Below are 17,890 nucleotides of genomic sequence, written 5' to 3' on the forward strand. Positions count from 1 at the left end.
ATTTTTATTGGGATATTGGAAAAGAGGAAAAAGAACAATGAAACACGCCCAATTACTGCTAAGGGAAGTACTGACCACCTCTCAAGCATTACCTTTATTTTCTTGCAGCATTTTTCATCATTATTTAAAGGGAAAAGACTTGAGACATTATTGGTCACTAATGTCCTAAGATACCTTATTGAGGACAACTTCCTTGCTGAAGGTTGAAATAGAATTGGGAGATCAGAGGCTAGTACATTAAAAAGCAATATTTCTGCTTTAGTTGGATTTATCTTATACCCTACTATTCTTGTAAAGTCTGTTATCATCTGGATTGTGCAGTTGGTATTAGACCGATCAGGCTGAAGGTACAAGATTAAATCATCATCATTTTCATCATTAAATAAACTCAACTGTCTATATGGATTGACCGATTGCGGGTTTTTGTCTTTTCTGAAAACTGAAATAACTGTGGATTCTTGAAAGGTTGAAGGGACCTCCCCTTCCTCTTTGATATGAGTAAAAAGATCTGCTAAAAAAGGCACCTGTTCACTGAAGAAAGGAGCCCATCATTTCCACGTGCTTTATAATTTGGCATTGTGTTTAATGCCTCTACAATTTATGCAGGTGTTTGAACTTCCTAAGTGACTGAGACTGTGAATTGGATAGGGTTGGGAGATGAATAGTGGAATAATATTGAACAATGTTAGGCCTTGGGACACTATATTGTGTTTGATAGATGTCTCTATAATACTACAAAAACATGTTGGCTATCTCATCCTCTTCTATTCTTAATTCTCCAGTGTCAGGATTCTCAATAGATTTGATCGAAGCCTTTTCACTTTTGATCTTAGTAGACCAAGCCAAAAACTTGTCAATATGTTGATTTTCTTCATATTTTTTTGTTGATACATGTTAGATTTGTTGATATTCTCCAAAATAAAAAAAATCCCTTAGGCTTTGTTTTGCTAATGTTATTAAACCTTACACTGGCTCTATTCCAGAGTTCCACACCCAGTCTTCAGCTGCATTATTTAGTGCTGCCTCCAAATTCGATATCTGCAGGAAGCGTTCTTTGTACTGGTTAGCCTTAAAGGCAAAGGGGCCGATTCACAGAACTAACTTAAGACAAAATCCTAAACGTACTACTTTTGGTATTCACAGAAGGCATTTATTAGTAGTAAAGTTAGGATTTTGTCTTACGTTTGACTTAAGCCAAACTTAAGACAAACTTGAGACAGATTTAAGACAGACTTAAGACAGATTTAAAACAGATTTAAGACAAACTTAAGACAGACGTAAGAGAGACTTAAGACAGACTTAGGACAAAATACTAACTTAAGTCAGTCTAATAACCGATTGTTGTAAAACTGTGGATTTGTTAGACATTGTTAGCAAGGTGGGTAATGAAAAAGGGGTTACAAGAGATTGCCCTATATGAAGCCAAGTAGGAGGATTTTTAAAAGAGGAAAGATTAAAACATATAGAACTTTGTTTCAATATAAATGCTTTATGATATAGAAAAAAGTCAGACAAGCCAAATCCAGCATTACATTTAGGTATTTTTAGTTTTTTATAACCAGTACAAAGAAGTCTATCAATATCTTTATATAATTTTAATGAAAATTGGGTTGGTATCATAGCAAGGGTATACAAATGTTTAGGAGCAATAGTCATTTTAATGAAGTTCATTCTACCCCACTAAGAGAGATAAAGTGAAGACCATTTGGATGTTTTATCTTTAATTTAATTTAAGATAAAGTTACTATTTAATGTTAATGTTGCTTTTATGGCGGACATGGATTGGAACTCTAATTAAAACCCAGCTGGTATACCGTCGGGCCAGGAGACTTATTTTTTTAAAGAGATTTTATGGCTGCTAACATTTCATCTGGAGTAATGGGTAAATCTAGCCCAATCCTATTTGATTGTGAAATTTTAGGCAAATCACAAGTAGTTAAGAAAGACTAAAGTAAGGAGGCATCATGAAAATCTGGCTTGTTATATAGTGTAGAATAAAAATCTAAAAATTCTTTAACAATATCGTTGTAAGATAGTGCAATTTTGCCATTAGGGCCATGAATTGAGGTCTTATCTTCTTTCACGTAAATAATTAGCTAAATGTTTCCCAGATCTATTGGCATTAAAACAAAATTTAGCTTTAGAATTGGATAGTTGAATGCCAGCTCTTTTACTAAGGAATGAATTAAATTCATATAGAAACTTTTGTAGTTTGACTCTGAATTGAGGATCATTGGACGTAATAAAAAGTCTTTCAGATTTCGCAATTAGTTTTTTCAAATTTTTGATATACGCATTGAATGTTTTATTTTTGTAGGCCATAATAGAAATAGTTACACCCCTAATATAGGCTTTAAAGAAGCCATAAAAGTGGAATCTTCAGGGTTCAGTAAAAAATAATCTTGAATGGCATTTAACATTTTTGGCGTATTATGTTCATTAAGAACAATTCCAGTATTCATACGCCATCTAGTTTGTTTTGTAAAAGTGGAAGATAAATTCAGAACAAAAGAAATCAAGGCATGATCTGATAGGTCAATATTACCAATCTTGGGATTAGTTACAGATTGGATTAATTGTGTGGAAATTAAAAAATTATCAATCCTAGAATGTGAATTATTTGGGTTGGAAAAGTAAAACTTTTTTTTGCAGGGAAATCAAACACCTAGGGGTCATTAGGATGGCGGGCGGACTTTGCCCGCCCGCCATCCTGACCGGGATTGGGGCTGTCCGCCATAAGGGAGGGGGTCCCGAGGGTGGTATTAGGATGCGGCCGCAACAGTGGCAGCCGCATCCTGCATTTATAACATTGTGGCAGGCGGTGCTCTCTGCACCGCCCGCCACAATGCCATAAATGCATGTATGCATTTGCATACACAATGCAGCAGGCGCCGCGCGGTGCTACCGCATTCTATATGCAAATGCAGAGGGGTACCACAGGTACCCCCCTGTGTGAACCCCCCACCCCTCCTTCACTTTGGGGGCCCGCAGGGGGCCCCAAAGTGAAGACCGCGTGCCTTTCCATGGCGGCATTGTAAAATGCCCATCATAATATGGCTGGCGATGTCTGATAGACACAGCCACCATATTATTCCTTTTCCGCCCCGGCCGTAAGGCGACCGGGGCGGAAAAGCGGCGGACGATCTTTCCGTTCGCCGAGGTCCCCCCCGCCATACTAATACGGCGGTGTGAAAACGAGTGAGAATGCCGGACGGATTGCCCCCGCCAGGCTGGCGGTGGCTACCGCCAGCCTGGCAGGGTCAATCCGCCCAACATCCTAATGGGCCCAATATCAATTAACCTGGTGGTATGAACAATGATTTAAAAGCATGAAAAACCTTAGGAGGGCGATAATCTATCTAATAATGGGTCAGCAATAACATTGAAATCGCCTCCAAAAATGTAAGGAACTTTACCCAACTTTAGGACCTCGCTGGTAATAGACCAAAAAACAGGATCATCTGCAGTAGGGCCATAAACATTAAGTAAAAATATGACTGAATCATGAACTTTAATTTTAACTATTATACATCTTCCATCTGCATCCGAAGTTTTACTCAAAACTTGACAATGTAATTTCTTTGCAAAGAAAATAGCTACACCATTTTTCTTACCATTAGCAGGCGACAAATGAATAGTATCCACCCACTTTTTTTCATATCATTTAAGATTTTGTCATCTATATGAGTCTCTTGAACAAAACAGATATCTGCCTTACAACTACCTAAGTAATCTAAAATTGTGGTGCGTTTACTGGATGACGTAATCCTTTAACATTTAATGAAATTACTTTAATGTTGTGAATATTAGCCATAATAAAGAGATAGAAAAAATATAAAAATCCAGAAGAGGAGAAGAAGAAATAGAGAAATGATAAAAGAAAACAGTAACTCCAGAACTAGTAAAAGGACAGGAAGAAACTAAAACAAGGAGAAAACAACAAACATAGTACATACAGATCAAAAACAAAACTCACATACTCTCTACAAGCATGACCGGAACCCTTGGAGCCCTATGTGATAATATACCATTAGTATGTCAGAACACATGCTGTTAGCTGTAATCAAGTATTAGAGTCATGTGCATCCATGGAATGCTGTGAATGTTGATCCAAAAACTGACGTAAATTTGAGTTTTTTCCCTCAACATCTTCTGGCAAATAAAAAATGCGTAAGTTGTATTGTCTGTTGCGATTTTCCATATCTAGAAGGCGTGTAGACATTGGTGATATTTTCGCATCAAGTGGGTTAAAAGTTTCAATCTTGGTCTTATTATCCTGTATTTTAATTGCATTATCAGAGATTTTCATTGACAAACTCACCATTTTCTTTTGTACATTTTTAATCTCTGAGGCTATAGAATCTGTGTTAATGCGAAGTGCTTGAATTGCCTCTAAAATTAAGGATAGTGAAGGTTCTGATGACTCTACTGCCTTTGATTTAATTGGTGGAGTTGAAACCTGCTGCCTTCTTTTAGTGTGAATAGAATTTTTATTCTCCATTTTGTTGTTATAACAATAGTCAAAAAAATCGTAAAAAAGTAGAAAGAAAGAGCAGAGATATAAGGCAGCAGTGAAAAAATCACTATGAGAGCTGATGCAGCAGCTATAATGGGCTATGGGAGTGGCTAGGCCCAAGCCAGGCCCTTTCCTGAAGGATTGCTCCGCCCCCCTGACTGACAAATCTGGCTGTACCTTGAAGCAGAGCTGGAGGCAGAGAAACGTGCTTTCGTCCACCAAAATGAACCAAATTCACCTCCTTCCATAGGTATTGGCTTCCTCTCATAAGTGACCTAATTTTCGCCACAAACTGGCTAAAAAGCGGCGTATGCATGTCAAAAACAGGCCAGAAGCGCCAGAGCTCGCGAGGCGGCGGCCATCTTGTATCGCGAGCTCGCACGTCGCAATGATTCTTTCTTTTAATATTGCCTTAAAAGCCTGCCAGAAAGAGAACAGAAAAGCTGTTACGTGCATTATAGCAAAAACTTTAGAACTTACTGTGTTTTTTTCTTTTACCCAATGTGGATTGGAATGCAAGGATCGTTAAAGCTGCCAGCTTGGTCCATCCCTTTTTCTTAAATCGAGCTCTGCTACTACCGATATGAAAGAGTGGTCAGACAAAGGGTTGGCCCGTATGTCAGATGGCCCTCTCTTTAGTTGCGAATATAAAAAAGAAAACCTCAATACGTGAAGCAGTATTAAATCTCTGTGAGAATAATGCATACTGATAACTGGCCTTAAAAGCATGATTTATTTTTCTCATCTTCGGTTTTTGCAGTTTTTTTTTTTTATTTGACGTATCATTGATCAAATCTTGAACCAAGTTAAAATCACCTCTAAAATCAATGGGCCTACTGTCCCATAGCCATTTCATAAAGCTGAGTGAGAGGATCAATATTGTCACTAATTGGACAATAATAATTAATCAAATTTAGCTCTAACCCTTTCATTGAAGCTGTGACCCAGATCCATCTGCATTGTGGATCTCTGATTACGTCTCTGATTTCCCAATCAATACTATTCTCTAACAATATTGCAACACCCCTGACCGTAGCCTGAGCAGATGCAAAAAATGCGGGAAAGTACCTGGAGAGGATTGAGAGCTTTTGCGTTTTGCTTTGAAGATGGGTCTCTTGTCGAAAGATGAATTCTGATGCAAATGAAGAAAGACACCCAAACATACTACAATATTTTCTTTTGTTAGTTAGCCCATGAACATTACATGAAACAATTTGACATTTGTGTTTCTCCAGAGATATCGTCATGATTTGTGGATTTCCATCCAGATATTGACACTCCATCATAAATCCTATTGTTCAATTTGTCAGCTGAATACTATTCGACCTGACTCTGCTCATTTTTACATTTTGCAAACGTGCTCCCCTCCCCACCCTGACTGTCCACCTGAAAGCCCTGAGTGACTTTTTGCCTATTTGCTCCCAGTCCCAACCGCAGTGCCCACCGAGAAAACCCTTAGTGACCCCTAAAAAACTCGAGCAAGAAAGAAGGGGCCCACTTATCCCCCTTCCTATTTGTGCTCTTCCGGGATTCGCCTCCGTGGAACCACCCGATCCGTAACTCTACCTGAGAGATCAAAATAATACCGTAGCTAGAGTTTCCAGTAATTCCCTGTTCAATTTCTTCACTTGACCCCCCCCCATTATTAGACTGCCAGAACATCTCCTTTGCCTGCTTAACTGAGTGCAATATGGAATTGGTCTAAACAGGACTTTCAGTTTTGACTGCTACACTATAGCCGCCTGCTTTCCCTGACTCTTAATCTGACCCAGCTTTGACTTGAATTCAAGTCACCATCTTACCGCCATGGCGGACATGTCGGTAAGATGGAAAATTTTCTTAAATGATATGTCTTGGTTGTCTGAAAGCCTCTTGATTTAAAAGCAGCTGCAATGATTGACTCCTTTGTTCAAAAGTCACCAAAATTGATGAGGAATGCACATGGATATGTTGTGTTAGTCTGTTGCTGAAAAGGGACTCGATGGGCCCTCAGAATTGAGTGCCACTTTTTGTTGTGCAGCTCTGCTGGTAGGACATATTACTGGATCAGATAAGAAATAACATTTATGAGGTCTTGGCCCACTTCCTGCCCTTCTGGGATGCCCACAAAGTGTAAATTCAATCACCTGGAATGATTTTCAAACTCATCAAGCTTGATCTGAGTATCTTCAAGCTCTTAGCTATACTTGATCCAAAATGCTTCCTATTTTTTCTTCGCCTCTTCCACGTCAGAGATACGCTGCTCTGCAAGTGTTAGTCTTTGATTAAGCTGTGTTATATTGTCATTAATTTTATCAAGCTGACATTTTCCTTCTCTGTGAAACTTTTCCTGAGCATTTTTAACTCTCTAATCTCACCCAGGATTACTTGCATCATGTCTCCTCTAGATATGGTCAAAATTTGATTTGACTATACACTTGAGACTGCAGGTTGTAGTCGCAGCAAGTATCTGGAGATGTCATAAGCAGGTTTATTGCAACAGCTTCAATAATTGGATTCATTTCTCCCACGGGAGCTGCAGCAGATTACCTAGTGAGATTCATCTATATTAGGGAAGCTAGGACCACTTTTGTCAATTGTGTCTCGTATACTAGACCCAATTCTTTCCTTGATAGAGATTGTCTATCTTCCTCAATGTCGATATCTTGGCTCCTCTGGTTCCAAACAGTGGGTATGCCCTGGCGAATTTAAATGTTTCACCTCTGGCACTGTGTCTTGTAGAATGTATTCTGTATTTTCTTGTGACAAGTCTGTTTCTGGCTCTATTGAGGGAGGCTCACCCTGGTCTACAGGATTCTTCTTCTTCTTTTGTAGAGATGTTTTTTTTTCCGTTAGGGGTTTACAATAGTCTACCCGGAAAGACACCTTCTTTCTGAATCCGGTTTGCCATCACGCTTAGATTTGGGCTGCTGCCCTCAAGGTCATCCTCTAAATTAGCCGACTGCTAAGTCCCAACTGATTTTGTCAAGCTTGAGCTGCTTTAGCTGTTCTGCACACCTTGACCAGAGGTGTGGCACTTGATAACCCCTTCTCATGCTTTGAGACGCTTCATCTGGCCAAAATATTTTCCTGTTTTGGTAGCGTGATAACTATCTCCTTGTTGACAAAACTGGTTACTTTTAATATTGAATCCCGTCAAAAATTGAAAGTGTCTCAGTGTGGGTTGAATGAGTCGGGGGCAGGGCGAGACAGGCACAGTAAGAACAGTAGCAAGCTGCACCCTGCCCCTAGGAGGGCTGCTTCCGTAACTGCAAATGCTGCTTCCTTTTATTGCTGCCTAATGCATACCTTATATGATTCTGCCCTCTTAACCCTACCCCTACATGGATGTTACTCCTAACACTCTGCATTTCTGAACTCCAGTGAAGATCCAGCCACAGAACAGAGCTGCTATCAGGGCTTCACCGCCACTTACACCTGATTTGCAGCACCCTGCACAACTCTGCATGTAGCTCTTTTGCCGTGGAGAACAGCTGCCAAGTTTTCAGCCTTGCGCAGTCTTCCAGCCTCCAAGGCTCAGCACAACATATTCTTGCCATGCCTGCTTTTTCTGTGGAGGAAAACGGCCTGCAGAATGAAATATTGAGAGCACCAAGACCTCCTAGAAGGGGGAGCTGGGGCAATATTGGGTTGTGGCTCCCCATTCCGCAGTGCGGAGCAATTTAACAGAGCATGTCTCTTCACCAGCACTGCATCAAACAGTACGGCAGCTCTACAGTGATCATCCAGTAGAAATGGAATGGGGCTCCTAGACAAGCAGCATGATGTGATCTCAGAAAAGGAACTTGACAGGATGTAGAAGCCCCTTGTGAAGTCTCCTATTTTCCCTGGATAGAGTGATACTAGCCATTCCACTAATCCTGCTGTCTTCTGAATTCCTTTGGTTTTGGGCCTCATCTAAGGCTGACGCACATTTTCACAGGAACCACTTTACCGGGGTCAGTAAAGGCTACCATCAACATGATACCTCTATGCCCTGATCACATAGTGGCCATGCCCCTCCAGGATTGAAGTAGTACCCAAAGACTCAAAGGCTGCACAATATCCCACTGGCCAGGTCTGGCCAAAACGATTTAGTGCCTTGAATAGCAGTTTTCCAAAGATTTTCTGTCAACCAATGAGGACCTATTGAGGAGAACCTATGGTCCGGACATAGGACTCTCTCACAATAGGAAGAAATCCGGGCTGAGCCAGTTGACTCTGGCTGCATTTGATCTATGCGAGGAGGAAGATGAGCCAGCCTAAGGGAAAAGCCTGAGACCATCTTTGCAGTAGGAGTGAATGGCTCCCAGTCAAGTGTGAGCTCCCCAGTTGAATGAGAGAACCTGTGATAAGCAGCAGTTAGATTACACCTGCTCCAGGAACACAAGGTTGAAACAGCCCAAGACCCAGGATGTGTCAACTGTTGCATAACACTGAGGCCCAGTGGAAGATCTGTCGTCTATCACTCTTGCAAGGATACGTCTTCTTCATCCCTGTCTGTTCTATAATGGTGCAGGAAGCCTGTATGCACATTTCAATAGTGCCAAAACATCTCGAACATTGTCTTGACTTCACCTCATTGAATGGGAATGAGGTCCTACGAGGAGGAGGTTGATGGGATTATGGAACTCTGCACCTTTTGGCTCTAGGTCCTTCTGATCTGGAGACATTTAGGAGTTCTAGCATCCCGACTAGTTAGTGCACCCTAATGCTAGCTCAGTAATGACTGGACTAGTGGGATTCCAGATGACTGTGGCATCGCACATATAATGGGTCACTGGACACCATTCTTGTATCTTCAGAAGAAATTGTTGTTTGGATGGAGCTTCACTTATTGGACAGGGGTGGTTCACAGCACCACGGTAAGTTTTGTAAAAGGTGCACAACACCCTTGTTAACATTCCTCCATCATTAACTAAAACCAAATCACTGCAAGTCATATTGATTGTATTTCCCTTTGAACAGTAGTAGCAAGAATCTCTAGCCCTTTAAGTGTAGCATTGCATGACTGCGTTGGTTCCCCTCTTTGGTTATCCTATCCTTTTGCAAGGAGTGATAATTTGTGACTCCACTGAAGTGCGGAGCCAATAGACATCTTTGTTAAAACCCTTAATTGTATAACTTTGGTTTTGTGCCCCCAAGTTAACTGTGTTAGTGTTTTTTAGTGCCTAAAAGCCGCACTACCTTTGAGATTGTACCTCTAGCTAGAATGGTTGGAGATACATCTGGTTTTCTTTGCCGGTCACCATTTTATGTGTATTATATTTTTTCTATGTGTAAGAAAATAGTTTTCTAAAGTAAAACATTGATGTAGTTTTAAGCTCATTGACTAATCTAGTTTCACTGTATTCTGAGTGTCTAAATCTAAATTATCTCCTTCAATAAGCCTTGAGCTGCTTGACCACAATGCCTTGAAAAAGGCAGGTTCTAAAAAGCAATACTTGGCTATTCCATTTGGGGTCAACAGTATTGTGATCTTCGGACATCACTTGTCAACAACTCTGATAGTCACAATTAGAGCCCACTAACCCTTCCTGCCCTGGCACACACGGAAAAGGTTATCACATTGATTGGCAACTTGTGTAGATCATTGCACACCAGTCTCTGGCTAACCTGATACCAATTAATACATGCAGCTCATATGCATAAGACTATACACAAGATGGTGATGAGCAAATGGAGAGAGGCTGCAGAATATATACAGTGCCAAAATCATAAGATAAAAAAGAGCTATTCAGCTGCAAATAAGAATCTTAGGGCCACATGTGCAAAGGTAATCATTTTCAATTACCAAATTCTAGCAATTTGCTATTTCGTCATGGCAAACACTAATGTAGAAATGTGCCTTTGACAAATTGTATGATTCCCAGTGGGTCGCAAATAGAGCTACCTCATGAATATTAAAGCTGTAGTTCTTGGTGTGCAACCAATTGGGAATCGCTAAATTCACATAGATGGTAAACTCCTGGGGTCCGCAGACCATGTAAATAAATCGTAAATCATATGTTCTTATATAGCCCCCTTCACCGTAAGGTCTCAAGGCGCTTGCTTTGGGAACCCATCCTGGCTTTTCCCTGCGAGATAACCCCTACTGGGCATCCCCAAGGTGAAAGCCAGGCATCCCATCGCGGTGGGGCCGTTGTGGAGATTAAGCAAGCTATTGCCCAGAATCGCAGAGTGTGAACCCATGATTCGAGTAGGCACTGAGGCGAGAATTATCGAGTCCGTGGACATTTTTGAGCTCAAGACCCTGCCGCATCGGGAATTGAACCCTGGTCCCAGGTCTGACCTCTGAGTCCGGGTCTGCATCCTCAACCGGTGAGCCACACTTCTCCACGTCTGTGATTTCTTTTGAATAAAGCAATCTGTTTTTTTTGTAAAATGCAGTATGAATTTCATAAAAGAAAACGGGGCCACTGCCCGCTCTTAAAAACATCCTAGGCACTCTTCCCATTTGCGAATGGGTTACCACCTACTTGAAGTATGTGGTAAAATGCAAATGTTTTGCAACTACATTTCGGTAGCAAAATATTCACACATACCACTGTGATTTGGGATTAGGAAGTGACACCCTTAACATGCCCCTTTGTAATATCAAATCACAAACCCAATTTTCTATTCAGTAATATGTTTCTGAATTGCAATTAGGGCTTGTACATGCGAAAAAGTCTTTTAACATTCGCAAATGGGCAGATTCTGAGAATAGGTCAGTTTGCGACCACAGAAAGCTGTTGTACATGTGGCCCTTTGTTCAGTGACTAGGTCATTTCTAGCACCTGGACAGTGACAGTGAGAACACCGCAGAGGACTGGCATTGTAGACTCTCTAGATCATTGACACTCCCTGCTATCTGTAGGGTCATGACACTGTCTGCCCCAGCATTTCCTCTCAAAGGTGACGCTGACCTACTAGAACCTTTGTTATGCAGAGAGCTTGAACTAGACCTTTAAAAGGCTGAGGAGTGACATTTTATGGGGCACAGCAACATCTTTCTAAGACAAAGGAAAACATATAGTTTTAGTGCATGTCATCAATAATGATATAAGTGATAACATCACTGATGACCTCATCGAAGAGTGTGACAGTTTGGTACAAACTTATCAAGCTGAAAGGTATTTAGTAGCCATTATCTAGAGCACATTTTTTAGATACCTTGTGTGCTACTAATGTGTATAAGTGCTTCCAACATGATTGGCCTCCTAAAGAGGCTAGCGTGTCTTGGAGTGGGCTCTCCATGAAGAGTTCTGTACATGTCAAAGGCTGTGTATGGCAGGGGTTCAACCAACCACATATAGGGGCTTGGGTGTCTGGAGGGATTGGGCTCTCTGTGAAAGTCTTGCACTGGGCGAAGGATGTGTGGGGTAGGGGATTGAGCACCTAAGGGGCCTTTGGTATCTGGAAAAGGGGGTTCTCCATAAAGGTTTCCCCACAAAGCAATGGCTTGCTGTATTTGGGGCATGGCCATGTAAGGGGACTTGGGTGTCTGGAGGGAGTGGTCTCTGTGAATAATTTTGCCCAGAGTGAAGGGTGTGCTTAGTAGGGGCTCGGCCACTGAAGGAGTCTTGGGTGTCTGGAGGGACTGGGTCATGAAGACTTCTGTACAAAGCAATGGCTGTGCTTTATAGGGGCTTGGTCACTCGTGTTTCATGTACTGTAAATAGGAGGTTTCCTAACTGAAAAGGGCCAAGTACAAAACAGAGAATGTGCGTAGCAGGAACGTTGACACCTTTTGGGGCTTGAGTGTCTAGAGGAAGTGGATTGTTCATCACTTATGCCAACATGACCTTTTTTATAATGTTGTTTTTTTCATAATCCTGCTGGAACACCACAAGGGTCAGTGTGGGCCATGTGTGTCCCAGAGAGAAGGTGGGCCCTCTTTGACACCCAGCATAACTACAAGAGTGCCATGGCAGAACTACCCTGCCCCTTTACTGTTTCATTTTACTTTAAGAACACAGGCACTGACTTGCTGGGGCATATTCACAAAACAATGTCGGAGTGCGGAGCTGCATCAAATCAGCAGGGCCACACTCTAAGAATACTGTCCATCCCTGTTTTTCCCCTAGCGCTGGTGCAAAAAAAGCTGGCTAGCCTCAGCGCAGGCACCCTGCTGCCATGTTGCAAGAGTGCCTGCACTGCAGGGGCAATTGTTTATGTACACAAACGGATACCTTTATGCACATAAACAACGAATATTAGCAATTTGCACCTTCTATGTGCATGCATCATACATGGAAAGAGGCAAGAACGAGGAGAAATTAATATTTTCTCCCCATATCGCCATTCTAACCCAATTTAATCCATGGTGTTAGGTTTTTGGAGCTGCCTCAGCTTTTTAAATCAGGGGCAGCATCAAAAAGCCCACAGCAATACCCATTGTATGCCGCTTTGCCACAGAGGACTGCGGCGAAAAGAGCATATTTGCAAGGTGGTGATAAGACACGTTAAGTGGCTTAGCGCAAACTTGTAAATATAGGAAATGGCTCTACTCCACTGGAACGTCAAAAACATGATGCTCCAGTGGTGATGGGGGCTTGTAAATATGCCCCATGTGTCTTGTAATGGAGAACAAACTTAGTTCAATTGGTCTAGCAATTTCTTAAATACCTATGAGAAATTGCACAGGGATAACTTGTTTTGGGTTTCTTTTTCTCAGGCCCCTACTTGATGGAGCACCCTGAAACTTTCCAGAAAGGTGGAAGATTCATCAGATGGTGCCAAAGTTATTAGTGAAACAAATATTTGACAATTTTCACAGATAGTAAACTTACATGTATTTTGACAGTGGAAATTTTTACTAAAGCTAGGATGCCAAGAATTAGATTTCAAGCAAAACCTTAATAATATCATTGCTGTTTAAAGGCCCATCCCTATGAGTAAATATCATGACTCACATAAGCTATAAAACGGAGACATTAAGACATTCATGATCTATTGCGATAAATATGCTTATCACTTATTTACCTGCCAAGGCTGAAAGTTATTGATATCAGCACAACCACTATTACTGAATGGTCCTTGTCCAGGTTTACAGGATATCAATGAGTTCATTGCATGGGCAAGGGCATAAACTGCCTGGTAGATGTGGTATGAGACACTGAGATCATTAAATTCAAAAAGAAAAGCTGCCATTTTATGTAATGTCTGGTTCTCTGAGCAAGAAACCTGGATTCCACTGTTCTCCATCTCCGTCATTATCTCAGTTGTGTTAGATCCCGGCCACTTGCAGTTGAAAGCTTCCTCCCAGAAGAGTTTAATAAATTCAATATTGGAATCTTGCAATGGATTTAGGTTGGTAAGAAACCACTCAAAGCCTGGCATTTGTGAGAAATGGAGGTTCAGTATTAGAGATCCATTGAAGAGTGTCCAGGTGTTCCTGGGGAAGAGTGCATGAGAAAATGTGAAGGATGCAGAGAAGACAAAGACTTTATCCATCACATTCAGTGCAAAGAAGACCTCCATGACCTTCTTCATATGGACCTCAGGGCTGTGAACAATGATTACTTTCACAGTATGTCTCTTGGCAATTTCAATAACCTTGGCAAGCTTGGCTGTAGAGTAGCTTAGATGGATTTTTTCCATGAATGCAACACAACCCTCATTCTTCTCAATCAATCTTTTTAAAGATTGTCCTCCCAACATTCCCAGCTCATCGTCAGAGATGATCAACCCAATCCATGTCCAGCCAAAGAATCTCATTAGCTGTGCCAAGGCAGGCATCTGGAAGGTGTTGCTTGGCACTGTGCGCAGAAAAGATGGAAACTGTGTCTTGTCGCTCAGCGTGGAGAGCAGTGATCCGTAGCTGATCTGCAGTGAAAGGAATTTTAAGAAGATTTGATTTCATTTTACACAATCTGTTTCTAATAACGTATGAATTAAACAGCCCTCTACCCCCCACAACAACTCTGGGTATTCTGGTATACAACCTGGACAGTGAAGTCCTGGCACAATCATCTGATTAGAGATACAATCTTCTTCTTTTGAGCTCACCTTGATTTGTTGACCTGAGACTAAGGAAGACGTTTTGTAATTTAGATTTTTGTTACTCATGTAGATTTATTCAGATCTACCAGCCCAGCTTCATTAGGACTCCAACTTCTTTACTGTTTCCAGGCTGTTTGTACCTAGGTTATTGGGAGATCTTTGAATGGGAGCAGAATTAGGCTCCCATTTACTAAAGTTTGACAGGAACTTCTAAGACATAATGCAGTTACGCTCTAAGCAGCTTGGCCTTTAATTGATGCTCTGTCACTGCATTGTGCAATGCCAGCGGGCCCAATACATTTTTGTAGAAGAGGGCCTTGCCATTGTCCTCTATTTCGTACCCAGATGCATGGCATTGTCCTGTGGTGACTAGCCCTATATGCTCTACAGTATATGTTTAATCTTCCTGATTGTAAAGCTATCCTATTTATGGAGCGGGGGCTCTTGGAGCTGATTATTAGGTCCAGTGACCCTTACTCCAAAAAAGTAACCAGTACACAAAGGGAGTTACTGTTCCTTGTAGAGGATGAAAGAGGAAGAAACTTTTTTCGTGTGATACTCTATCTGTGTGTTCTCATTGTCGCGCCTTGACCAATGAACTGTCATCAATGTGCTGCATTTTTCCCCCAGTCTTTCATTATTCTAATGTTGCTAAAAAAAACAATATTTGGGTATAATACATTTTTATCACAACAGTCAACCTAAACACTGCAGTAAGTTCTAAATCCTGAATGTATGCTTTTCCCACACCAAGCACTCTTGAAACATACTGCCTACTAGTATGGATAACATGTAATTCCTACATCTTGTAATCTTGCAATCTTGTAATCTTCACTGTGTTATGCAACATTTCCTATAGACTGATTTACGCACGTATGATTCCTCATTTCTGTATAATGTGAGTGTGAGTTGTAAAGCGCTCTGACACCTAACACTGGTATGAGTAGCACTATAAAACAAATGAAATGCATGTGAGAAAGGGGCTATGGATAGATATGGGGTACTGTTGAAGGGTGGTAGTGAGGGAATCAGTGGAGAAGGAAGTCATGGGGGTGGCAAAAAAGACTGTTGCCATCGGCACCACCAGTGCTAAAGCCAGCCTTGCAGCAAGTAATCAATTCATTGGAATTGATCCCTCGAAACTTAGTGGAGTCAGGAACCCCAGGAGGCCTGGATCAATTGGTCACTTATAGGGCAAGGGCAATGGCTGAAGCTGGTGAGCAAAGGAGAGCTCCCTATATCTGAGACAGGGAATCACTGTTTTGCATTTTGGTTGCCTGGAACTCTGAGACAGTTGTGCTGTCACATAGAATGCCCCCATAATATGAAGTGTGTCACACCTAGAACATTTTAACAGGAATAGCTCAAGATTAATCACAATCCAACTCCTAGTAGACCCATGAATCTGAAGAGGAGAGAGAGGTTTCCGTATGTTATGAAGAATTCAAGAACATCTTCTATAGTGCTGGTGAGCGGTATCTCCAACCTAGTCCAGAAACTCTCTCACACATTTTGGTTCAAGTCTATTCACACCAGAGGCCTGTTTGGCTTATGAAACCTTCCATGAATGGAGGTAGCATAAGAACCTAAGACACAGGAAGATGTTGCCTGAATAAATACATTCAAGGGACGATTAGAAGTGGACAGTTCTCACATTTGCTTCCTGTGGAACCTCTCTCTTGAGGTGACAGGTGTAGAAGTAAAAGTAGTTAATTCTTTATTTTAGAGTATGTATGAAGAGGTCCTGATTTATGGTGTCAAAAGCCAACAGAAAGTCCAGCAGTAATTGGAACCAATTTTCAGTTGTATCCTCAAGCTTTAGGGCCCAATTATGATGCCGAACGAATCAGAGTCCGTCCAGCATCATTCTGGAACTAGAATCAAACGTCCTCCAGTCGTTGGTTCCAGACCAGGAATTAGGATGCGCCTGAAACTTGTTCGGTCGCAATCCTATACTTTGCTATGAGAGCATGCATTCCGAACAGAATGCATGCTCTCATAGCAAAGGGCATGGGTGCAGTTCAGCCATGCACCCAGTGGCAGGCACCTTCTAGGCCGCCCTTCAGGGACCTTGCACACATGGGGGCCCAGCTAGGGACCCCAAAAGCTGTTTTCCAATGCCTTTTTGTGCTGCAAAGGCCGGCTCAAAAAGGCAGAGGGAAACATTCATTGTAATCCCTCAGCCAGAAAGAGCCGGCTGGGGTATTTCTACGGACCTTCCGAATGTCGGACAGGCTCTCAGAGTCTGCTGTAAACCATTCAGAAGACTGATTCAGATTACCTTCCAACCGGGCCCATCGAAATGGTTCGGTTGGAAGGGAATCCGAATCAGTGTTTATGATGTGGGGAGGAGGACTCAATTGACAGTCTGAGCCCTTCTTGCCTGCATCGTAATCGGGCCCTTAGTATTGTACATTTGGTATTGTATAGCCTGGTTAGAAACTGGATTAATATTTGCCTTACAAAGTGTTGGCTTCTAAGAAGGTCTACACTTGAACATCCACATAGGTTGCAATACAATGGAGCTCTTTAGTTAACTGCAAGTCCTCTGTTTAGGTTGTGTGAGCCATCAATAATCTATCATGTCATATAATTGTGTATTCAGCTTCTCCATGCACCCTGCTTACCACTGGGAAATGGAGAGGTCCTGAAATTCTGGCTAGTGAAATAGATGTGGATGACAGCACTTCTCCAAGAAGTCCTACTGGTATTGATTTTAAATTGCAGTTGTACCCTGGCATTGGGTCAGACTTCCCTGAGAGCTCTTCTAAGAGCCCTTGAAGGGCTCTATTTTGGGATGCACAGGTATCGAAGATCCGGAAACCCAATGTAATGTTTGGTAACAGGTCGGGCGTACGATTAATTTCCTCAATGGCAAAAAGCATGGCCAGCAGGTCTCGGTAATATCGAATGGTAAACCTGTGGGGTCAAAAGAGTACGTGATTGATGACATCAGATAATAGCAAATATGTCGACTTATATACAGGCACATTGAATATCCATAACATAATCAAAAGGCATTGAGACAAAGACCATGGTGTGATGCTAGGTTGCTACAGATGTAGTTCTTGGGCAGTTTATTGCGAAATACTAAAGTGCCTTCCTGTTATGTGCAAACATCATGGTCATTGGGGCAATGGATCTTGTGTTCATTTAATGTGAATGTTACACCTTTCAAATTTAACACTGGCCACCTAACAGTTTCATCAATTTTATTTTCACCAAACAATACAGATAATTTTGCATCAAAATATGTCAGGGATACCCTACCTTTTGTAGGGTAGAGGGAACATGTAATCTTTCAATTAACTTGTGTGGAATTGTTTTTCTGCATACACATTAGTGTTACAGTAGAGGCACTAAGTCATTGCAAACAGGAAGTTTTGCTGCTGCTGAAAACACATGAAT

General features: G+C 41.6%; 1 protein-coding gene across 1 annotated transcript in view; it reads right to left on the reverse strand.

Annotated features, from left to right (window-relative positions):
- LOC144774118 (extracellular calcium-sensing receptor-like) overlaps nt 1–17,890 on the reverse strand; it is a 57,886-nt gene that overhangs the window by 33,148 nt on the left and 6,848 nt on the right. Inside the window, exons 2-3 of the mRNA XM_078659143.1 lie at nt 17,110–17,401; nt 13,463–14,305 (exon numbers count right to left, since the gene is read on the reverse strand). Of these exons, the coding sequence (XP_078515269.1) occupies nt 13,463–14,305; nt 17,110–17,401 (1,135 nt within the window). The remainder of the gene's footprint in view (nt 1–13,462; nt 14,306–17,109; nt 17,402–17,890) is intronic.

Source organism: Lissotriton helveticus, chromosome 8, assembly GCF_964261635.1.
Source record: "Lissotriton helveticus chromosome 8, aLisHel1.1, whole genome shotgun sequence".
Taxonomy (NCBI): domain Eukaryota; kingdom Metazoa; phylum Chordata; class Amphibia; order Caudata; family Salamandridae; genus Lissotriton; species Lissotriton helveticus.